Raw genomic sequence first — 26,013 nt, 5'->3', positions numbered from 1 at the left:
AAAAACTTCTTTTAAATGCACCTCTAATAATGGCACTTTTTAGACAGTGACTTTAGATTGTTTCCATTTAGTTTGCAAAGTAAAGTTTCATTATTAATCTTTATATGCTGCAAAATAAAGTTGTTTGTTTATTCATTAGCTCAATTAATATTTACTAGACACCAACCATGGACCAAACAGAGTTCAACATAAATTATCAATAAAACCTTGATTTGCAACTCACCATGGGCCATGCGATGGAACCAATAGTAGCCAAAGTCAACTCCTAAGAAGGTTAAGTACCAAGTCCAGGGAGAATCCCAAGGCAAACTGAAGAGTCTGTAGTTCTCCCAGATATAAATGTAACTGGTCAGTTCAATGCTCCTGAAAAACAAACTGGAAAAAGAAAATTCACGAGCAATGATTATCCTACATTTTAGATGTAAAATTATGCTAAAACATTTTAGATAATATTCAAAAAGTAATACGTTCATGTGTAAAAATATAATCCTTTCCCCTTCTTCAATGTTTCTGATGACTCATTCCATCATGTCTTTCAAGAAACTCAGTTTGCTTGGTATAAAAATTACTCACATGTGTTTCCTTGTGTTTACTGGGTATCACGGATGCCACCTACTATACTCCGCATTTCATGGAATTTAGGATGCCGTTCATTTACTGTGCCTCTTAAAACACTTCTCCTGGAACCCAGAAATACTAACATGACAACACTCGGACTTACTTTCTGTATTTGTCATTTCCAACTCTTAATGAACACAACAAGGGTGCTTTTAAACGGATATATAAAGAGTAGAAATTATGAATATTTAAAAAAGGGACTGCAAATCATCTACTGCCTTAAAATATGTTACTCCCATAATATGTGCCTTTAGATTAAAGTTGCTTCTGGCTAACTATTCTCTCTTCCTCTCTACTCCCTCCTTCCTCTCTCTCTCTCTCTCTCTCTCTCTCTCTCACACACACACACACACACACACACACACACTTTTAATGGTTTTTAGATGTCATTCTTAAGATTACATATTGGATACACATAGCATTTCAATATTTCATGTTGTAATATAAACTACAGCTCTCAAGGTATAAGAGAATAATCTTCCCCTAGAAATAAAGTATACAAACCTAGTTACAATAAACAATTGTTTAAAAAACCTAAATGACAGAATGTTTTGCCATCTATTGTACCAAACCATAAATTGCAAATTTTTATTTCAAGACCTTTCAAAAAGTACAAAATAAACTTCAACTTTATAAAGTCTAGTAGTTTTTTCTTTAAATTTTTTGTGATCAAATTTAAAATCAGATTCAAGATAATTATTTCTTTTATAACTTTTATAAATTTGACTGAATTGACCTTTTCTTTTGTATTTAGCAATAATATGTAAAATGAATGGATAATTTTACCTAATAAAGATTTATTTATAAACCATGAACAAATGAGAAAATTCTTAAATATTTCTTAAATATTTCTTAAATTCTTAAATAAATAAATTTAAATAGAAGTTGAAGAACCAGCTGAAATAGTATATTGTTAAAATTCACCATTTTAATAGTATTTCCCTTTACATAACTTCCATGATTTAGCATATTATTGGGTCTTTTGGAGACTAGGCCTTTAATTTTAATGTATTTTTCATTTAATTATGCTATGCCTTTAATTATCATTTAATAACATAAAAATTATCTATTTTGAAAGCTGCTATCATTTAACCTATGAAATAGAACAGTAGGTTACTTTACAACAGCATTAATACAAATAGCTAATAGAAAGGCCAAATACCTACACTTTTGAAACGGACTGCACATCATTAGATCTTAAAACCTAATTTTCAATTCGAGATTATTTTTGGTTCATAAAACGGCCCTCGGACCCAGAAGGTAAGAAGAGACCTAAGAAAGAGACAGACCCCTTCAGATTGATAGCTGGCAAGTTTAATAAACAAGGAAACTTACATACAAGGATCGTTCTTGGGCAACCCCAAGACCAGTAAATCTCCGCACCAGCCCACCAAAATCTTGAAAGGGTTTGGTGCCAGACTACTGCAATAAAGCGAGTCATAAGCTCTTTGCGGGTGGAGGGTCTTGCCTTCCATTTTAAAAAAAAACAAAACGCAACACCTGTGAAGCACAATTAAGTGAATTGCAATAAAATGAGGTATGTCTGTATAGAGGCCTTAACTAGTTTCAGTCACGTATTCAATCCAGATGGTCTCAACAACACTTGACTCTCCCAAGGCTCGGTCCTGAAACGGCTGCGGGAAAGGGAATAGAGGCAGAATGTATATTCCATGGACTGGAGATGGCGTAAGAAGCCTCCAGTTGTCCACGTCCAGTTCGTGGGCCAACCAGCATTCCTCTTGATGACCTTCAACAATTATATGGCTGGAAAGAGCATTTTTGTCCCTGAGTGTGAGTTCTTGACCCAGAGGAACTGCCTGTCCAGAACTTCTGTCACAGCCTGGGGCACATTCTGGATATTCCATAGTCCCCTGTAGAAGTGATGGGCCAAGCCTGCCAGCAGGACTGTCGTGGGCCTGGTTTCTGGTCCTGTGCTCCAGAAGGCTGACCTGTGCAGCTCTAAGCTCCTGGACATGACAAGGCAGTCAGTGTGTCTACTTTTGGACATGTAGACAGAGCTGGGACCAACCATCTGGGGTGTCCATATACATTCGAATGAGGTCCCTTACAACACAGGACAGACTGTAGGGCCAGAGGCTGCCACACTGTTCTAGAAGTCTGAGAAATACAAGAATCTAAATTTAAACCTTGTATTCCAACTTGTTATATAGGTTATTTGTCAAAGTAGAGGGAGTAGAACACATTTTACCTTTATTAAAGCATGTTAACTTTTATATGTTTAGAGAAGCCTTCTCAAGTATAATTATAGACATTTGGACAACACAATTCTTTTTTGTGGGGGTCTGTCCAATGGGAACTGTTGCCCAAATTATAAAATCTTCAAATTGTTTCCTATTACCCATTAGTAGAGGGTTAACCATATAAAATTTAACTTTTAGGTAAAAACAGTAAATAACATCAATTTTATATGGTTAAACCCAATAATTTCTCTAAAACGGGGATTCTAAACCTTGACACTATGCCAGTTGGGCCAGATAATTCTTTGTTGTGAAGGCCTGACCTGTGAATTGTAGACTATTTAGCAGCAAACCTGACCTCTATTTACTAGATACCAGTAGCTTAGCCCTCTACCCAAGCTGTGACAACAAAATGTCCAAATTTCTCCTGGGGGCCAAAATTGACCTAGTTGATAGACTAAAAAACACTGATCTAGAAAGAAAAAATTTAAAACTGAGGAAATACAACAGAAAATTGAAATATCTACAGCTTTTTACATAAGCTTTAGTACACACTGTCAAAACAGACCCATCTGTGGATTTATTCAATTATTCATACGCTTGTATTAGGAGCCTACTAGGTGCCAGGGACAGCACAGGACAGGGAGGGCACACAGGTGAACAGGGCAAACATAATCACCGTTTCATCAATGTCTCTCACCAGTTCAGAGTCTTTTTTTTTTTTTTTAATTGCTGTCTTTCTTGTCAATTACAGTCACAACTGAGATAGATTTCAAGACACCAAGACTTCAATAAAGGGAAGAGGGTCCCTGGAAAACTCCCATTAGTAAAACAAAGAGAACCTGCCTTCACTTGAAATACTTTCTTATTTCCTGTACAGGTGCCAGATCTTGAGCAGACACCCAATTTATTACTTTGTCAACTAACTTATTAGGGTTGACACAAATCGAGCTGAAATATACCTGACATATACAGTCAAGGCTTTTTATTTTTTTTCACACTTTAGCACAGAGCCAAACTTTCCTTAAGGCACAGGGAAGGAGGGGAGAAGCTGTGGGAGTTAAATTCCCTGCTTTCTATCAGCAAGATGAATATGATCTTCTTCCATCAGACATGGGGAAAAGCAGCCATGGACTGCCCACAACTAGAAACAAGTCAGCAAAGGGCCACAGCTGGGAAATGATTATCAAGCTCTGGAAAGCCCTTGATTGCAGGAAATAGCACCTACATTTTCAAAAAATGTTCCCACCAGACCTTGAATCATAAACTAAAGCGCCTTCCTCTTTCTTTTTCAAATTCCTTCAGTCTTCTCCCAGCCCCAGCCCCCAGCCTATGACTCTGCGTTCTGGAATCAAACTTCAGCTCTGGAAACCATCCTGCGGGAAGTGACGTCCGCAACGTGGATGTATGTAGTGAGCTGACTGTACCACGTGGAGATGAACTAGTGGGTAGTACAGGGGCTTTGAATAACCGAATACCAGCTTCCTTTTACTCGTTAAGATTGACTGCAAGACCAAAAATATGATCTCAACATAAGGAGACATTAGAATCCTCTAATCAACAACCTGTATATAGAGAGGCTTCCCTTTGCTCGTTCCATTTTCTTCATAAATTCCCCCCAAAGAGCTGTTTTCTCTTTGGTCTGAGGTCGGTCTTTTGGAAAATTAGAAGTAGCTAATTCTTGATGTGTTTCTATAACATTTTCTCTCAACACTAGAAATCTGTCCTGTGAATGTTTAGTTACTATAAAATCTGGTGAGGCACTCAATTGCTATTCTGGTATGATCCTGGATTTTTAAAAAGGTACAGTTAATTTATAATGTTATGATTTAAAAATAATTCATGAATTAGAATGCATAATAGTTGGGGATGAGATTGCTAATGAAGGCTAATTAGTTAGAACAGTCATCTCAGTTTGAATGTAAAATAGAAAGGTATCATTGGATGTCATTCACCCTCTCAGATATGAGAGCATTAGGCTGAATGGACCACAAAATTCTCTAGATCTCAAATACTCTCATGCTTTAATCATTAATCCAACAAATGAAATTTGATGTAAAGCTCTCACTGCAAACTGTTAAAATCCCAAGGCAACTTTCAGCATTTTTAATTATGTACCCCGTAGTCACAGACATCTGCCAGTTTACACTAGTTCGCAATTGTCATTAAAGCATGTATACTTTGTGATCTGGCCAGAGTATGCAAAGTTGAAGAAAGTAAGTTGGACATTTTTATTTCTAATAATCTTGTCCCATAAATCAGAAAGTAAATCAATATTTAGATGAGATCATTCTAAATATTCTTACAAGGTTCAGGAAGTTATAAAAATAAATAAATAAATAAATAAATAAATAAATAAATAAATATATAAATAAATAAATAAATTTGCTTTACATAGATATTAATATCCCCAAGAAATTTTGTTATTTATTAATTCCAAAATTTCTTAAACCTGGCCCAGGAACTTGCACTGTTTATCTGTAAAGCTACTGCCACTTTTGCTCCATCTAGTGGAATATTAATTTTTGCTCAGTAATAACAAAATACATAATATAACCTCTACCTTCTGTAGACAGAAAAAATGTGTACTACTATAACTCACTGTGAAATGACATTACATGTATCAAACAATTACTTCATTTTACTGCAACCAAGAAAGTCATAGAATTTTCTACACACATTGTGGTGGATTTAAAAGAAAATTTGCTGCATTTTTTACTTTGCAAGAAAGAAATTACTTCAAGTCATTCAGTGACTCTATTGAATAAGCACATACATCCAGGCTAATAAACACAAGGAGGTTTGCATTCACTAAGGAAAGTTATTCTAACAGCGATCTCTGAAGGTACACAATTAATAACAATGTCAATTTACAAGGTTTTTAAGGTAAAATTTAGAGGGAATGAGGCATTCTCCTAGCACATATAATTATCAAACCAGCAACTTTTAAAATTTTATTTTCTTCACAGGGATGTTCTTTTAAGGATTTTCTACGTTAATAAATCTATTAATATCAATATGAAATAGTATTATGAACATTACACAAAATACATTTATCTCTTATTTTGGACAAAGAATAACTATTAAAGTCATCATCCAACATAACAGGCACTCATTTGTTAGAAGCCTGACGTTGCCAAAGGCTCTATTGTCTCTGAGTCTAAAGTCTAGTATAAAAACCCAGTATACAATTTTTCTTTATTCTCCAGTCCCACCCCAAGGAGTCAAAAGTATTTTAAAGAAGTTTAATTTCCTCCTCTTAAAAAAAAATTTTTTTTTAAATTTTCTTGTCAGGAATGGAAAATTCCAGGGCAGTCATGGCCAGTAAAACTGTGCATTTGTACAGTTCAACACTGCGCAGCTAACTCCGTCGTGAAATTTGGCAGTGACCCACACATATTAAAAGTGGAGAGTCCCCAACTTATTTGAAAATTTACCTACTTCAATTATCCCTCCAACCTATTGCAATTTGATTTATAATCTGCTGTTTCAACAGAATAAATGAACCCATTAAAAACAAACATACTGTAGATATTTATATCGGGAATAACATCTCTCCGGGGAGGACGCAAGTTATGGAAAGCAGAAACACTGCAAGGAAGTAACAAATTGAGGTCCCGCTTTTCTAATGGAGGGTTGGAAATTGAGTTCTGCTTAAACAAGCAGGGGAAAGAAAATAAAAGATGTGATTATTTTTCACTCGTTAGCATTTAAGTCAGTAGCAGGAGATTTCACAAGTTACAGATAGATTTTGAAGAAAAAAAAAATAGATTCGGTAAAAATGTTGCTAAGTGTAATTTTTTGGTAGCCACCTATGCAAATGATTGACAGAAAGGCGGATTCTTCGCCTGTGCGACACTGCGTTGAACTGTGCTGGGCTGAACCATGTCTGTGGCTTCAAGACCAGATCCTGTCTCGGAGGGTTGCCCACGGGATTCCAGGCGAGCGCAGCATATGCAGGCCTGCCCAGATCTGGTTCTAGGACAGATGGGCTTTTATGACACACGATGGCCTGTTCAACAGGCTTGTAAATGAGATATAATCTTGTCTATGATTAATATTTTCCCTTACATAAAGATTTGAAAGGTACAGCATGTCACTTTCTCTATCAATGTGGTACGTATGCTACTAATCTCCAGGATATTTCAAATTTTATGTAACAATAAAATCGAGATCCTCAAATAAACATTGTTTTTCCTCAAAGTCTGCATACAGCATTTCCATTACATGGAGGGCAAAGTGGAAAAATATGTTCAGGGTTTCACTTTGATTCCCACAGCTTCTTTTGTCAGAGGCCACAGGCCTATTTAGAATTATTATTCCAAGTGTAGTTCCTCTCAAATGAATTAACAAATGGTAGACGACCATTTTTCTTGCAGTCGTACGTTTAAAGGACCCGGCACGCCACTGCTGCTCGTGTGGAAAATGAAATTAGTCCCTCGGAGAGGATATGATTGGTGCTGTGTTAATCTAACCTTCAGCTGTTAATGATTTGCACAAGGGTTCCCCGTGATGCTGTAGTTTCAACTGAAATATTGTTCTAAGAGTGTCTGTGAAATGCCCTCCGCGTCTTTTGCTGAGGGATGGGGTGGATAGGGTCCTGAGCATCAGCCTCCTTCTCTGCTTCCATCTGGGTGCTGTTGTTTTTAACAGCAATACAATAAACAAAAATATTTTAAAATTTTATGTTCAGATAATTGCTCTGCTGTAGACAAAAGGCTATGAATGATAAAATCCATTGCAAAACTTACAAAACTATGCACACTTCATAATTTAGAATTGCTGTGCACACCTACCAGAACAAAAAAGAATCCATTTGCTGCTCTCATTCAACATACAACTATAGAAAAATAGGCTCCAAATTCAAATTCACAACCTTTTACCTTTCTTCCAAAGGGCATCAGAGCTAGTGTTAGTTAAAGGAGTGTTATGGATAGTGGAATGTGAAGGGAAACAATTGCATATCTCTCTGTCTCTCTCTGTCTCTCTGTCTCTCTCTGTCTCTCTGTCTCTCTCTCTCTCTCTCTCCTTTCTTCTCCCCATCTTCCTTGTGCTTTGAGGGTTTGTTGTTTTTTTTTAGCAAAAATATTTTTCTGATTCTTGCACATCCTGTTATAACTCTGTACCATTTTAAATCACACTGCTAAGCAGAATTATAGTACTGAGGATGCAGTTTTTATGTCCAGTCATTACAATGTTATGATAAGAGAACAAGCAAATTTCACTTTGACCAAAGCTGAACTTGAAAGAGCAGAAGAAATGCTGAAGCATTCATTCAACTTGATGTCTCCTGGAGTGTTTAATAAATTCATTTCAACTCCACAGAATATGTGATCCGTAACTGCACCTGCAGGGCACCTCCCAGTTACCAGGTTGATTTTACAGCTCATCACTTGTTCCATTTCCATAAACCTACACACTTCACTTTCTCAGAATAAACTACAGTAATCAAATGGGTATTTTTCAATAGCCAGATCTATGTATCCTCTGAGTATGTTGGATGTTTTTCTTGTTCAATTCTGTTCAAGGAAGAGATAAAATAGAGGATGTTATATATAATTGGTAAATTCTTATTTAGGGTATTCCGGGAATTAACTGCACAGAACTTGAGATACAGCCTTTGATTCTGAAACAGTATACAACCATACAAGTCGTTTTCCAGAGACCAATTATTACTGTAATTATTGTTATAATTATTAGTGTATACCTATTAACCTACCTTGCTTATAGTGCCCTTTATGAAATAAATTTTACTTTTAGGTTAACTCCCTCTCTAGACAATTTTATGCCATTGTATGAAATGATTTCACATTTTCTTAGCTTTCTTTAAGTTTTCATTTCATTTCATTTTTTAAAAATCTACCTTGGTTTCCCACTGGGCAGTTCATAGAAACATTCCTAAGTAATGAGCACTGGTCAGAGGTGAGGCCCTTACAACAGCATGAGAAGCAATGGGTGGGAAGCAGGGATGAGAACATCCATGAGCAGCACAAGGCAAGCCCTTCGGAGGGAATCTTCCCTCACCCTCTGCCTCTTGTGAATCCTCATGGGTTTCTCCTCTACACACATTCTCATTTCCTCGTTCGGAAATGTAGTAGGTGTGGGGGTCCAGAATGAGTCACCCCAAGTATGCCTCTGAGGTATGCAGACTGTTTTGAGCTAAAATCAACTTTAGCTGCAAGCTCGAGGGAAACTTCTGCCCGGCCGCTTAACTACATAGAAGAATTTCAATGAGATGCCTTGCCCAGGAGACACGCTCAGCGATAATGCTCTGTGACCCATCCATAGAGCAGAGTAAACTTCTATTTACTGAGGTTCTGCTCTTCTTATCCTCCAAGGACCCTTTGAAGCCCCTAAGACACCTCACTTCCTCCCTGGCTCAGGATGTCTTATATACCCGTGTGTCCTTCTATCTCTGAACCTCTACATGTGGGTCTCTGACTCCCGCATGTATGCAGGGTTACCATGCATATGTATGTATTAAATTTGTTCTTTTCTCTTGCTAATCTGTCTCCTGTCTACTTAATTATTAGACCAGCCAGAAAAACCTTGAGGGTGGATGAAAGTCTGTTTCTCCCTCATATGGTCATTTATTGTTGACTATTGTTTGGTCTCATCATCATCCAACTTTATCATTTACATAACACTATGAGAACATTAAATATTGTTTAAAAAAACAAAAACAAAAACGACCATGTACCAAACATTATTCCAGGCAAAGGAGTTCATAATGTGAACAAAGAACACCTCTTGCTGTCAAGGTGCGTGCATGCTAGCAGGAAGGGCTTGAGGAAAGTAGGTAAGACGATGCCACGACACAATCCTACGTCTGGGGTAAGCACAGGATCTATGGGACCATAATGGAGTGGTGTCTAATGTACGGTTGGAAAGCAAATATGATTTGCTGAAGATATGATTCTTTAAGAGAAGTCTATGCCTAGACCTAAGACATGAATCAGAGTTCACCACATGGGTGACATTCCAAGCAGAGGGAAACAGGTATGACCTCTGGGCAATGGTGTGAAATACAGTCTGGAAGGAACAAATATTGCAAAAGAGGGACCAGCAATAAAGGGAGCAGAAGCAAAGAGGGATAGACCAAGGCCCCCAGAGAACAGGAAAGGAATGCATACATTATCCTCGGGGGATATGGAACATGTGAAGAGTTTCTACCAGATCCACATTATGGAAATGTTTGGCTGCACAGGAGGTGGACCTATGGACAGGGGACCACTTAGGAGACCACTGCAGTGGTCAGTTTCATGGGGTTTTTACTAAGAAGTGTTTGCACACCAGATTTCTGGAATAGGTGAATTTTCCTAAAACAAAATTATTTTTTCAGTTGATAACTAATCTATAACTCAGGGCCGGGACTAGGGTAAAGCAAATGAAGGACACTCTTCAGACATAAAATTTAAGGGGGCACTGATTAGCTCAGTAATCCAGATAAATAATATTTAGAGCAGTAATTTTTTTGGTAATGAATGGAAAGAAAAATCCATAACGAACAAACTATCAAAATTTTAAATAATGATAGCATATGAATTCTTTGGAGCTGTATGTGCAAATAAATTGCTTCTCCATCATATGTGAGAATTTCAGTCGGTTCCTTCCGTACTGCTAACCAACTAATTCACCTTGGAAGCCGCGACACAACACCAGCTGATATCGATGTCAATGCATCATCCAAACGACCTGGGGGCTTCCCTTTTCGAATCCAGCTGACAGCTAGTTCAAGCAGCATCAAGGAAATGAAAAATGGAGTTGCCTGAAAAGGAAATTGCAGAAAGGAGATGCTGTTGAGCTCGGTATGAAACTCTCACATTTCCTCATTAGTCATCTCAGAAGTGGGAGGTCCAGAGTGACATCTCATAGAAGGAGCTGGTATACACCTTTCCTAGAGGATCATGTTCTTTTAACACACACATTTGATTATTTCAGGCATACACTAAACAGGTCCTCCATTCCATCAACTGATTTGGAAATAAAATGTAAACAGATGTAACCATGATAACAGCACCAAGAAAATAAGAGTAGAAGGGACATGTTACAAGTTGGAGCTAAAAAATATATTTCAAAATAAGTGCAAAAATCACAAGTCTATTATCTACTTATGACTAATCTAGACTCACTTTAAAAGGTATTCCTTAGCCCTGGCTGGTTAGAGTGTCGGCCTGAGGACCAGAGTCGTGGGTTTGATTCCGGTCAAGGGCATGAACCTCGGTTGTGGTTCATCCTCGGCTCTGGTCAGGGTTGCGCTGGAGGCAACCAATTGATGTTTCCCTCTCACATAGATGTCTCTCTCTCTCTCTCTCTCTCTCTCTCTCTCTCTCTCTCCCCCTCCCCCTCCCCCTCCCCCTCCCCCTCCCATTCTATCTGAAAATAAATGGAAAAATATCCTCGGGTGAGGATTTTTTTAAAAAGTATTCCTTAAAGATGTACACATTCTAATTTTTCATATTCGTATTAGTATCACAGGAATGAAAAAATTGAAACGGAACAAAGAATATTCTTCTGAGTATTTCAAAAAATAAGGTCATTGTAAATGTTTGAAGCATCATTCAAGTTTTATTTGTTCAGCTTTCATTTTGTTTTACATAATAGGTGTTATTAGGCTCCACTACCGATGACCAAATGTTGGACTAGGTTTGGTGTGACAAAATAAAAAAAATAATGATTTTTAAAAACGTAAGTACCACATTTTTTTTCTTTAAAAAAAAAAAATCAGAAAGTAGGAGTAATATCACATCCTGAAAAAGTTATGGGTTTCACTCATTTGGAAGCTAATAGTGAGTTTTAAAGCGTTCAAAACTGAACTCCCAAGAACATATTCTCTGATGTCATATTATTTTTTCTATTTCTAGTCTGAACTAGTAAGTGTTGTAGGAACAACTTTGACAGGGTGGGGAACTTCAGTATTCAAGTTCTAATTCTGGATATTTCCATTTCCAATCATAGCCAGGAACCGAAAGTGAAAAGTACCTCTAAACACTTCAGAGTTTCAAAGAAAACTTGGTTCAAGTTCAAAGTTAGGAAGTCAGAGTTGGACTCAGTCAGCTGTGTATCCATTCTGCTGAACTACTCTACCAAATGAAGGAGGAACTAGTTTCCTGGGAGGTAGTGGACAAGTTCCCCTTTAAAAGCAAAATCGTTACAAGTTTACTGATGTCAGCTTCTGTCGGCTAACTGCACTGTCACTGGTCTAGGAAATCTTTTGAAAAGGTTTTGTATTATTCTGGAGTGAGGTATCAGGGGAAGGAAATTTACGAGAAGATGGTTTGGATATTGTATGGAAACCCAGTTCAAGTAGAAATTCTACTATTGCTCCTATTCTACTATTGCTACTATTATGAAACAGAATTACTTTTATTAGAATTTCATAATTTGAAGAATGAAAGTAAACAAAGCCCCAAGATGTGTTTCACTTCTTATTAAGAAAAAGCAAGCACAGCCTCTTCCCAGACAGTCTCACCTGTTTTACATAATCAGGCACCTCTTCTGGGGTTTGGAATGTCGTTTCATTGGGCTTCATCACGTAAAACATCATGCGGATTCCCTGGGAGAGGGAAACATCCTGTTGGGCTTCTGGGTTCTTCATCTTTGCCCTGGTCTGATTCCCAGCTGGAGAGTATTTGCGATTCGGGGGTGGAAGCCAGCAGCGGGACAAAGGAGACTAGATGGGCTTCACAGAACAAGCCCTTTGTCAGGGCACAGCCAGAGACAAGCTGCGTTGAGAGGACAGCTAGCAGCAGATTCTGTGCAGAGAGGAAAACGCTGGGATCAAGAATGAGTCCAAAGTTAAATGGGCGGTGTCCCAGATTCTCTGCATGTAGGGGAGGGAGCAGTATTATCGCCCAAATCAAAGACAAACAGTGGAGTTTGGCTGTGGGTGGAGTAACGGATCAAAAAAAAAGATAAACAAGCAAAAGAAAAACATGTGATACCTCCTTGGAAAGGGGAAGAAAAAGAAGTGTGAACAGGTGAAAGTTCACTCTGAAAAAGTGAGCAGAAATTCAAGACTCAAATCACATGAGGAAAATTCATTTTCTCCCCTCCCTTTTGAAATTCACTTGGTGTTCAAGTGTGTCATCTCCCCTCTGGAAATTTCCTGAAAAGACAGGGTGCTCTAATCGCATTTCACAAGGCGAAGCTTGACAGTCACGAAGCACTGAAGTGTCACGCTGGGACATTTCTGGACCTGTCGTGTGAACTTCGGAGTGTTTGCACAGCAATGTAAAGGCGTCTGGCTTGTTACGTGGCTTAAGCTGTTTAGTGGAATCTTGACTAGTCACATCTGTGTTGTTGAAATTTACAGGAACCAACTGATGGAGAAATGCCCCCAAGAGGCGGCTGGGAGGCCTGATCTTGGTTCTCCGAGGAGCTTCAACGATTTGTTTCTTGCAGGGAGAGGGCACTTGATGGCACCACTGGTGAATGACGGAGCCTCCCCTACAGCCTCAAGCCTTCCCCTAGAGAAGCTGTATTCATACTTCGGCTACCACCTAATCTTTTATTTTAAAAATGTTTATGTAGATTTAATTACATTAATAATGATTGTTTTGGGGGAAAAAATAGAAACTATAGATAAACAACAAGTAAATTACTACCCAGAGACATAGTCAGTTCCACTGTCATGTGATTTATGTGTTGCTCAATATCATTCTATTATGCAAGATCGTGCAATAAAAACCATTGAGTTGCCCTGGCCAGTTTGGCTCAGCGGTTAGAGCGTCAGCCTGCGGTCCAGAGAGACCCAGGTTTGGTTCCTGCTAAGGGTGCGTATTTGGTTGCAGTTTGTCCCAGCGCGTTTGTCCCCAGCCCTGGTTGGGTCATGCCACTCAATGTGTCCTTTTCACGTCGATGTTTCTCTCTCTCTCCCTCCCACTCTATCTGAACAAAATATGGAAAAATGTCCTCAGGTGAGGATAAAAATAAAAAAAAGAAAACCATTGAGTTTATGAAGAAAATGGGATTAGGATGCAATACTCAAAAACTTTGTAAGGACCCATAAGGAGGGGGAAAAGATCAAAATTTAATAAAAATGGTAGCACAATGCAAAAATACTGCAACAGATATGCTGCTTTGTCTTGAAAAGGACCTGAAGTGGGCAATGGAAGAGTTACAGGCTGTGTTATTGTGGAGGATGAGAAGGAGGCTCATTAGAAGTTAGGCAGAAAGTTGTAAAACCACATATGGACACCATGGCTCTAATGCACAGCTGAACCGAGGATACTGCTAGGTGTTTAAGCATGTGCACCTGTGTACATTTTGTGTCTTCCTAAACCTCAGGTGGGTGCAACCTGTAACATTCACCTGGTGTCTCTCACTGATAAAATCACATGCAAGTATGAATGACCAGCTCAGCTCATTCCCTAAAATATTAATCCTGTTTGGAACAAATTTGCACTTTCAAAATATTGTAAAATTGATCACACTCTCGGATAGTTCCCATGGCAAATGAATACTTATGGACATACATATTTAATAAAAGTAATCAGACTGGGCACAGTGTTTTATTACCTGCTTTTAAAATTTTTTGAAATTACAAATATAATGTATTTTGGGAGGAAAAAAATCCAAACAACATAAAGCAATATAAAAAGTAAAAAGTAGCCCTGGCCAGTTTGGCTCAGCGGTTAGAGCGTCGGCCTGCGGTCCTGAGAGACCCGGGTTCGGTTCCCGCTAAGGGCACGTACTTCGGTTGCAGTTTGTCCCCGGCTCTGGTTGGTCGTGCGGGTGACAGCCACTCGATGTGTCCCTTCACGTCGATGTTTCTCTCTCTCTCTCCCTTCCTCTCTCTCCCTCCCACTCTATCTGTACAAAAAATGGAAAAATATCCTCGGGTGAGGATAAAAAAAAAAAAAAGTTAAAAGTAGCTGTACCCCTTCCTCTCAACACACACATATTCCTCCCTTCAACTTCACAACAACTACTTGTCCTAGTGGGTATTTTGCCATACCTGTTTTTCTTAAAATGGCTGTTATCATCATTATTACCATCATTTAAATGCACTTTAACACATATAAATGTGTTTAAAGTCAACGCATTGTGGAATTTTTTTCTTCTCATTGATTTTTAGGGAGAGAGGAAGGGAGAGGGAGAGAGAGATAGAAACATTGATGAGAGAGAACATCAATTGGCTGCCTCCTGCATGCCCCCCACTGGGGATCAGGCCCACAACCTGGGCATGTGCCCTGACCAGGAATCAAACAGATGACCTCTTGGTGCATGAGTCAATGCTCAACCACTGAGCCACACTGGCCAGGCTGAACTTTTTTTCTAACAGTCCATATTAAAAATAAGATAGAGCAACTTTTCTTCTTGGAGTCAACAACTTAACAGGACCATTCTTCCACTCAGTATATGGTTATACAGCTGTTTTTTTTAACTGGCTGCAAAGATGTGTGTGTGTTCCAAGCAGGAAAACAAAAATATTTTAAGTATTTAAAGTAGCGGAACTTGAATACAAAGAATTAATTACAGAGCTGATGGAGGAGGTAAAAAGCCAAGTGGCAACAAAGAAGCAATGTAGAGATTAGTATCAATAGGAAGTCACTTGCATCCTTAAGTTATAGGGACAAAAGGAGGAGGTTGTATCAGCTGAGCTTAGGGGCTGGGTCACCCAGAGAAAGTTAGAACCACAATGGGCCTGTCAAGCAGGTGCACAGAGGGAATGGAAAAAACGGCTGTGGCTTCTCCTGCCTAACAGTCTCCACGCAGTACCTCTCATTGGCCTCAATGAGTCAAAAGCCAGTTGAGAGAGGAGCCTAGGAAAAGAAGTCTGAGGGACCCGTCCTTAGAAATACACAGCAAGGAAGGAGAAAGGGAAGAATGTATCCAAGAAAAAAGTCAACAGAGGACCATTACGCCATCATAACTTACTTAACTCTTTCTCCATTGTTGTGCAATTAAGTGTAGTCTTCCATTTGTAGTTAATAAAATATAATGCATCAATGAACATCATGTATAAATATCTTGTACATTTGTGCACATTTTTGCACTAAATAGGTTCCTAGCAGTGGAATTATATTGCTGGAGGATATGTCAAATCTGTGCTTTGATTATTGCTGCCAAATCCACCTCCAGAATTGTCTTTCACTCTTGCTAACACTGGCTACTATCAATTTTTTACAGTTTTAGCCAATTGATGGGTTCAAAATGTCATCTTGTTTTAATTTGCATTTCCTGAGTGACTATGGTAATCATTTCATTACATTTATTAGCCATTTGTTTTGCTTCATGTGTGATTTATTTTTAAATATAATCTTGCACATGATCTCTTTACATTGTCTTTCTGTATTGGTTTACAAGCTATTGGCATTCTGTATCTTACATATATCTCTCATGCATGTGGCAAATGTTTTCTCAGTCTTTATTTTCTTTTAACTGTGTTACGTATGTGTTCTTATACAGCAATTATAACTTGGTGTGTGCTATTATCTTTTATTTTGTTACTTCTGCGTCTGGGTCTTGCTTATGAATGGTTTCCTCACCACAGTTCTATACACATAATCTTCTATGTTTTCCTCAAGAATGTTTACAAGTTTTTTGTAAAAAAATCCATTGGTCACCTGGAGCTTAGTTGTGTATAGGGCGTGAAGTCATTATTTCATCATTCCCTATCTGCCCTGGATGGATAGCAGTTCTTCCCATATAATGAGTAGAGTCCATACTTTAACACTATTCTTCTACATATCTGTACTATTTCCAGGCTCTGCCCTCTCTTGCATTAGTTTGTCTATTTGTTCTGATACCATATTGTCTTAATTATTGTACAATCATAATAAATTCTGATAACTTGAATCATTTCTCATTTATGAATATTATTTTTCAAACACTTAACTTTTTCATATTTGCTCTAATGGGTCTAGTTAGACTAAACTTGAAAGAATTCTATTAGCACTTTAACTGAAACTTCATTAAATTCATAAATTGATTTGGAAGAATTGACCTCACAGGCACTTAATAAAATTATCTGGCACAAATAACCATATACACTGCACTCATTTAAATTTAGTTCTGTGTTTAAATGGCACCAATGTTCATGACCAATCCTCATATTCCTTATCTTCTCTATTCTTTTTTTGTTGTTCTGGTGTAAATTGCAAAGTTTTTTTTTCTTTCTTTCTTTCTTTTTTCCAGAAGGTTACATATATAACTGCATATCTTACTATACTAATTTTACCTTTATATAATAACTTGGCTAAATATAAAATTTCTCATTCAAAAATGTACCCCCCAATTCCATAGAGACAAAACTCTTTGACAGAAAGTCTGCCAGGTAAAGCCAAGGTTCATAGAATAGAGAGGACTTTAAATCTCTACCTGAACCAGAAAGGGGAAGCCCAGGATAGCTCCAGGTGCCTTTCTATCCACATACCTACATCAGATTTCTGTCCAAAGCTTCCCAGTCATGGGGCCCTGCTCACAGTCATTTTTTTAAAAATCCGAATAAAGTGGAGATGCTTGGGGAGAGCTTGATGTGAGTGACAAGCATCCTGTGAAAATGCAAGACATGAAAAGCTACTACTTTTAGCGCGCCCGTTTGCAAATAAATCAGCACAAAAAGATTTCAGAAGCTTTTTGTATTGAAAAGACAAAATCAAACAAACAAGTGATTAGAAATCTCTAGTCACATTGATAACCGTCCATTCAGGAAAAAGAAATCACAGCAGTTCAAACAGGGGAAGTTTAATATAAAAAATCGTCAGCTAGCCCTGGCCAGTTTGGCTCAGCGGTTAGAGCGTCGGCCTGTGGTCCTGAGAGACCCGGGTTCGGTTCCTGCTAAGGGCATGTACCTCTGTTGCAGTTTGTCCCCGGCTCTGGTCAGTCGTGCGGGTGGCAGCAACTCGATGTGTTCCTTTCACATCGATGTTTCTCTCTCTCTCTCTCTTCCTTACTCTACCTGAACAAAAAATGGAAAAATGTCTTCCGGTGAGGATAAAAAAAAAAAAAAAATCGTCAGCTACAACAGGGAATTAGAGTAATGAGGGATTGACCAGTCGAAATGAAGGGGCTCAAAGAATAGAAGAATAGCAGGTATTAGGAGCAGCCTCTGCCTTGAGAGCTGGACTGAGGAATTTGCTGGAAATTGTTGGAGGAAGTCAATGAGAGGAGGTGACTGCCAGATGACCCTTCAGCTAGTCCCAGGAAATTGAAAGCTCATCACTGCCCACCACTACCACCCTGGTCCTTGCAATGTGCATTCTGCCCACTGTTCCAATGCCTTCGCTGTTTTCAGGGACACAGCCTTGAGAGAGCAATGTGTTGTTGGCGTGACTGAACCCGATTTAGGCCTCTGTATAAACTTAATATTCTGGTGAGTGGGTGTGCGATCTCCTCCCTTGCTTAACCTGCCACCTGCCAATCTGGGACTGTCCACCTCTTTCTTTGGTCTCTCCTTGCACTCTGCATGTAGGGGCCAGTTTCAGAGTTTGCCCAGAAAGCTCCTGAAATTTCTAACCAACAAATCATCTCTCTATGATGACTGAAAGAGCTGTTCACCAGGAGTGTCTCAAGGAGGTAATTTCCTACAGAACTACCCACTAATCAGATCCCATTTGTTTTCCATATCCACATAGTCTCTGACCATTTTCATTTCTTGCTTTTTATTGCCCTATAAGTGATTTGCTCAAGCCTATAGTTTGTTTTTCTTCATTGTTGCTTTCTTCCTTCTCGTTCTACTTTAAATGCTACAATGACATTATTTGTTTTCTTAAATTCTTTTCTTAACTTTCTTAGTTCCCCTATTATATCTATCTCTTATCATCTTTCTTTACTTCAAATGTACTTCCTATTTAACTCCTTCCTGTGCAAAAAACTGTAGGACCTAAAATTATTTTTAATTTCCTAGGGGGCAATATTCAAGTATGTCCTTCATCTACTTTGGCAATGTCTTCTCTACTCTCATTCAAAATTTGTCCTTCAATGAAGTCAGGTCTTCAGATGCTTCATTTTCCCTTAAAAAAATGTGGCAACAATTCCTTGCTATTATACCTCCAGGTATATGTGGCACTTTGGAGTTTAGATTTATCCTATCGCTTCAACCTGGGGGTTGGAGGAGAAACTGTAAACATGCTCAATCCCCACCAGGCCCCGGGTGCCTTGTATTTGTTTCCGAATGCTTTCCCTGTGGGTTGGGCTGCAGCAGTTAGCTCCGTCCTCTTCCCCTCAGCCTCCTCTATTCCAGTCTTATAAAAAGACCACTTGAGATCTTTTTGAGGCTGGGAGTGCCTGTGGTCTATTGCAGAGGGCTTCCAGTCCAAAACTTCTCTTTTGATTTGGGACAATTTGACAATTAGGGAAATTGCGAATGTGTTTGCATAAAAGCTTCTAAGTCCATGCACGTTTTCTTTTGTGAGAAATTCTGTTCTATATGTTAGATAACCTTCCATTCTCTTCTGCTGTCATGGGCCCTAAAAACCCAAATGACCCCTAGTGGCGAGGGTCAATCTGAGCCAGTTCTCACCACCAGGCCTGAAGTGTGGTTTAAGCAGATAAAAGAATGGAGTTATTTAATACAACAAACAAACGGGGGTATTTGGCTTTAAACATGAGGAGATGCCTATAGACATCTAAGTGGAGACGGTCCCAGCAGTTGGATATATAAAGCTGAAGTTCACAGCTCAAAACAGGAGAATTAGCTACGATTCACTAGAAAAAGCACTGACTAGCCCTGGCCAGTTTGGCTCAGCGGTTAGAGCACCGGCCTGCGGTCCGGAGAGACCCGGGTTCGGTTCCCGCTAAGGGCACGTACTTCGGTTGCAGTTTGTCCCCGGCCCTGGTTGGTCGTGCGGTTGGCAGCCACTCGATGTGTCCCTTCACGTCGATGTTTCTCTCTCTCTCTCCCTTCCTCTCTCTCCCTCCCACTCTATCGGACAAAAAATGGAAAAATATCCTCGGGTGAGGATAAAAAAAAAAAATAGAAAAAGCACTGACTAGAACAGCGACAAGCCAAACATAAGGAGGATTTCCATGTACACACTCTTCAAACATGTTCACAAACTTAAACCATACTCATTTTTCATTTGAAAACCATATCTATTATATTTAATTTTCTTGCATGGCAATTTTTTGGCAGTTCAGATATAGAAAACAAAATATTACAATAGAAGTAATGAAAACAAAATATTACAATAGAAGTAATGAAAACAAAATATTACAAAAGAAGTAATGAAAGTGTATGTCCTATTCCTATTTTGATATACAGCACAGTAAGCATATTTCTAATATTAAGAAACTGCCAAACTGTTCTCCAGTGTATGTCCATTCGGCATTCCCACTAGTAGGAGAGTTCCAGTTGCTCTGCATGTTTTTGAACACTCGGTATATCCAGGTTTGTTTTTATTTTTATTTTTTATATATTTTCAGGTCTACATGACTGCATACTTTGCATGGAATACTGTTGTCACAATATGAAGTTTGTTGTTTTCGTTCCTGTATATGTTGAAGGTTGTTCAAAAAAGTATAGCTCTATGTAGCCAACATTTTAATATTGTCTCTAAGAGCCTTTGAATCCTTTGCACATAATCCTTTTCATTAGAAAGTGGCACCACGTGAAACTTAAATCAATCTCTCTATTTTCTTAGATCAGATTTTATTACTCTTGGCCAAAGTCCTTTCCACGACTTAGAAGGCAAAGATCAGTTAGAACATAATCTTTAAAGAAATGTATGCCATACATTTGAGTTCAGAGAATAAAAAACAAATACGATTTCAGCAGTTATTTCTTTAATATCCCATCAAGCTAATACATGCCATTGTTATTCTAGTGGTTGTCAGTGCCAAAAGAGCGACTTGGGGTGCTGCTCACATATCAGTGTCAGAATATATGTAACTTGCTCTTTACGGGATTGATTTTGAGTCAAAGTTGGAATTAATCCAAATGCACAGCACAGAATGAAAGAATTTGGAAGATCTCAAGAGTATTTTTTGAAATAACTCATGAGATCCTCTGCAAAGAGAAGGATTTCTTTTAGAAAATATATTTGGAAAACACAAAATAACACATATACATCTTAGAAAGTAATCTATTATGTAATAAATATTGGAAAAGTTCTGACAAGCCCAGCAGTGAGTCAATTTATTTTAATTTGCTCAACTTGCAATTTATCAATTGTAATTTACTAAAGAATTACTGTTAGTCTAATTCTTGTGAACACCTCTGAGAATGTGTATTACGTGGGGATTGCCGCCTAACGTAGGGTCTCCATAGGGCCGTTTATGTATTTGGGAAAGAATGGACACCTACATTGTGTACGGTAATTAATGACCACGATCTGAGGGGAAAATCACCATAAAAGACTTGCATATACTAGAAAATATGTACAAGGCAAGACTAGTGTTCTCCACTACATACAAAAGTATGTTTCTAATAACACCAGCAGATCAGACAAAGTCCTTTACCTAAATATCCATCACAGAACCTGCAGCCCGCTGTTGAAAGGACCTGTGAACCTTCTTTTATGAAACAGAGTTGAAGCAATTCATCGTAGACATAAATCCAGTTCTTATCATTCTCTAGGACATGTGGTTAGGAATTTCTCTCCAGTTTCAGTACCAAGAATAATGTGTTTCTCCTGAACAGTGTTTGTGTTATTTAATTTTATGGATGCTATGAATCACCTAACTAATCATGTTTCCCACCTCAGATGGTTTAATATGTAGCTCAGTGCCAAATTTATGGCATAAATCTGAAAGCGTGTAGGATTCCAGTGGTGGTACACTGAGCTCACCCCTGGATTCACACGGATTCCCGCCGGTATTTTCCTTGCTTGATTTTTATCACCTATTTCACTGTTGTGTTATAAAGCTTTATTGAGTGTATTGATACAAGATGGATTCATTTCTTCTTGTCATGTGGCAAGTAATTTTTTTAAAGTTAATAGATTATTTAATAGATTAAAAAGAGCAATCCTCTAGTTATTCTCTCATGTTGGTAGGCGTTTCTCAGGAGATACCTACCATAGCATTAGGGGAAAAAACAACAACAACAACCAGTTGCGCCACCAGAACGATAGATGGATTACCAGTGAAATGAACGGGGTTCCTTCGGATCCCCAAACACGTGATGGAGGAAACAGTCGACTCCCCCACCGAGCACCCATTACGGATGGGATGCCTTGCTCCAGTGGATGCTGAGACATATTATTGGTCCAGGTATAAAAAGAAACGTTCAAAACATAATTCAGAAATGCAATATCTGTGCCAGAAATAATCCTAAAATAGGACCTCACCCAGGAGCCAAAGGGTTCCAGACATGAGGATTAAGCCCTGGAGAAGTTTGGCAAAATGACTTTACTGTGATGCCCCAAACAGCTGGAAAGTATCTCCATCAACACGTCAATATTGGGCTCATCATTGTTTATTCTTGTCTCCCTCCTCACATCACCATCCTCGAAGCTGTCTGTGTATCTGTCCTGCATCCTTACCTCTGTGGATGTTCCGCTGTTTGAAGTATAGTCATGCGCCACTCAAGGACAGGGATACATTCTGAGAAATGAGTCCTTCGGTGATTTTATCATTTTGTGGACATCACTGAGTGTACTTTACAAACCTAGTGTAACAACACCGAAACACAGTTCTTTTTTTTTTTTTCTAAATCACTTTCTTTTTATTAATTTATTTTTGTTACAGATGTTTCTCTTTTTACCCCCATTGACACCCTTTCTTAAATGTGACCTTTTCTCCTGTCTTTCCCTTTGATTCAAGCTGGCCCCATCCAGCACCCACCTTCTTCTTCCTGGCAGGACCATCACTCCCTTAATCATCCAGCCCTCAGGACAGGGAGGTTCTGATCAGCATCAAATAGTCTAAGGAACAAAGCCTCCTTGGATCATTGACCCCAGAGACAAAGTTTCAGTCAAAGTAGAGATAACATCTAGGGCTCAGTTGTGCTTCAGTTCCAGGCCCAGAAACTCGGCAAAACCGAAGCAAGCAATGCCATGGCTGGCATCAGGACCAGCTGCACTGATCAACTACCCCTCCTCTAGGCCCCACCAATCAGGAGAGACCATGACCCTGACCACGAGCCTAACTCCCTTAGTCATCATGATGAATGATTTCCCCCTGTGTAACCCAGCTCCTGTACCTCATAAGCCACAGGAAGCCAGGTTTTTGACTATTAGCTCATCTGTCTATGGGCATGGACCACTTGCTTAAAAAAAACAACCCAAAACCTTCACTTTCTTTGCTGCAAGCTCCTGTTCCTGTCTTATTGGGCTTTGATGTACACAGGTAAATGCACCTCTTTACTCCAGTAACACTAGATGGTATAGCCTAGGCTCACCTAGGCTATGTGGTATAGCCTATTGCTCCAAGGCTACAGACCTATACAGCATGTTACTGCAGGCCATTGGAACACAATGGTAAGTATTTGTGTATCTAAACATAGAAAGAGCACAGTAAAAAATGGTATAAAAGATAAAAAATGGTTCACCTGTCTAGGGCACTAACCACAAGTGAAGCTGGCAAAACCAGAAGGCACGTTGGATGACTCAGAGAGTGAGCAGTGAGTGTGAAGGCCTAGGACACTGCTGAGCACAATGGTTGACTTTATCAACACTGTACTCCAGCATCACCCTAAACATGAGAGCATGCTGTGCTTGAACTTGACCATAGCGAGGACGTCACCAGCAAGAGGAAGTTTTCGGTTCCATTACAACCTTTGGAACCAGCACTGTGGACTGGAAGGTCATTACCCAGCACATGCCTGCACAGATGTTTCTAACATTTAGGTACACCCTGTGTCCTCTTACTCTAACATCCATCCTATCTCCAAGTGTCGACTATTCTACTCCTGAGACTGGCCAGGAAGATGTCTATTTCCAACCCGGGCTTTGTGTATCAGAGCCAGAATGAGAGCGAGGAGCATGTTGGCAGCACTCTAATTCCCAGGGTTTTCCAACTTTATAGATCTTACCATACTGTGTATCTCTGGGACTGTGCAGTGCCCTTCTGTGAGCATTCTGGACCTGGGTAGAGGAGGAAGAGCCTCGAGCATGCCTGCCTGAGGGTGGAGACTTCTAAACCCAACAGCACAGAGAAGGTGCTGGCGGCTGCTCCAGCTCCGTCCTGCAGCTCAGTCTCCTACAGCTACGGACTTGTTCTTAACACATGATCTGTACTGGCCTTTTCTGGTCTTTATCTTTACCATTTTTGAGATTGTTTTAAGATGAAAAATGTTTGGTATCTTTGTATAAACTTTCCATTGAAATAATTTTCTGTTAAATTTCTTTATAATGTTCCTTAAAAAACATTATAAATATTTCTTAGAATTTCTCTTTTCTGGGAAAGCATATCTGACATGTGACATACTTAATACTTTATCTTCGAAACATTGAATATTTCTGAAAGAATCTGCAAATACATAGATATGTGGTGTTTTTTGATAGCTCATCTTGTCTTAAGGTAAAATAGTAAATAATTGCTCTACACCTTACATGGGCAGTATGATTGCCCACCTTTATTACAATTTTAAAAGATAATTTGAGTAATGGTATGATATTTCTCCCTGCTGCATATACATGTCATTTGGTATTCCTATGCTAATTGATACCAAAAGATAAACATCAAGATACATTATAGACATAGAACCTCCTCTTCATCTTTTATTTATTTATTTTTTTAAATCCTCACCCAAGGATTTGTTTTGTTGTTTTTTTTTTTATCCTCACCCGAGGACATTTTTCCATTTTTTGTTCAGATAGAGCGGGAGGGAGAGAGAGGAAGAGAGAGAGAGAGAGAAACATCGATGTGAAGGGACACATTGAGTGGCTGCCACCCGCACGACCAACCAGGGCCGGGGACAAACTGCAACCGAGGTACATGCCCTTAGCGGGAACTGAACCTGGGTCTCTCTGGACCACAGGCCGATGCTCTAACCGCTGAGCCAAACCGGCCAGGGTTCACCCAAGGATATTTTTGCATTTATCTTCAGACAGAGTGGGAGGGAGGGAGGCTGGGAGGGGCAGAGAGAGAGAGAGAGAGAAACATTGATGTGAGAAAGACACATTGAGCCCTGGCCGGTTTGGCTCAGCAGTTGGAGCGTCGGCCTGCAGTCCATAGAGTCCTGAGTTCGATTTCCGCTAGGGGCACATACCAAAAAAAAAAAAAAGACACATCGATTGGTTGCCACTCGCACGACCCCAACTGAGGCCAGGGACTAATCACAACTGAGGAACATGCCCTTGGCCAGAATTGAAGCTGTAACTCTTTGTTCTGCAGGCTGACGCTCTAACCGCTGAGCCAAACTGGCCAGGGTGCTACTCTTCATCTTAGAGAAAGCAATACCGAGACCAATGGCAAGTTCATGACCAACTGATTTTTAATATTTTCCTTTATTCTTTCAGGAGCTTTTTTAGTTATGCATTTTATAAATTAATTAAATTTTCATTTAAGTTATTTTTAGTGTATATTAAACATTTACTATTTTATTGTTGTTATTTTTAATTACCTTCTCTATATAGAAAGTAATACACTGTACTGAGCATTTATTTATAATATGAAATTTCTTCTTTAAACAACTTTATTCCATTTTTATTTTTTAAAATGTTTTAATTTATTTATTTTTTTAGAGAGAAAGAAAGGGAGAGAGAGAAACATCAAGAGAGTAACATTGATCAGCTGCCTCCTTCACGCCCCCTACTGGGGATTGAGCCTGAAACCCAGGCATGTGTCCTGACCAAGAATGGAACTGGGACTTCTCAGTCCAAGGGTCGATGCTCAACCACTGAGCCACACTGGCCGAGATTTATTCCATTTTTAAATAAATTAAAGATATATTTAATAAACAACTGCTCTGACAAAATTTTCAAAGTTGATAGTAGTGTGACTAAAGTGTGACTCATATTTTATTATCTCATTTAATCTTTCTTTTATGAGGCATGTATTATTCTATTTTACAGATGTGAGACCTGGGGGTCCAGAGAAGTACCTAAACTATTCAAGATCAGTGTATTTGTAACTTTTATAACTATTTTTTCTAAGTGAGAACTTTAATAAACTGAACACTATTATTAACATAAAAAAAAACAGTGTAATGCATATGAAATGATCATTTTATGTAAAAAAAAAAAAAAAATCTCTCATGTTGGCAACTAACTGTACATGCCCTACCACTTCAAAGTGGCCGTCGTATTACACCCACCCCTGCAACAGGCCCATCGGCACTCTGGGGAACGTGCTGATTTCTCAGGAT

The 26,013-nt window shown here is 38.9% G+C and overlaps 1 protein-coding gene across 1 annotated transcript in view; it reads right to left on the bottom strand.

The window, feature by feature from the left end:
- AGMO (alkylglycerol monooxygenase) overlaps positions 1–12,527 on the bottom strand; it is a 316,708-nt gene extending 304,181 nt beyond the window's left edge. Inside the window, exons 1-3 of the mRNA XM_036247253.1 lie at positions 12,289–12,527; positions 10,454–10,584; positions 224–375 (exon numbers count right to left, since the gene is read on the bottom strand). Of these exons, the coding sequence (XP_036103146.1) occupies positions 224–375; positions 10,454–10,584; positions 12,289–12,414 (409 nt within the window). The 5' untranslated portion in view covers positions 12,415–12,527. The remainder of the gene's footprint in view (positions 1–223; positions 376–10,453; positions 10,585–12,288) is intronic.
- Between the last annotated feature and the right edge of the window lie 13,486 nt (positions 12,528–26,013).

Source organism: Molossus molossus, unplaced genomic scaffold (genome assembly GCF_014108415.1).
Source record: "Molossus molossus isolate mMolMol1 unplaced genomic scaffold, mMolMol1.p scaffold_m16_p_7, whole genome shotgun sequence".
NCBI classification, from domain to species: Eukaryota; Metazoa; Chordata; class Mammalia; order Chiroptera; family Molossidae; genus Molossus; species Molossus molossus.
Note: the sequence above shows the minus strand (reverse complement) of the source record. Positions and strands in the feature narration are given on the sequence as shown.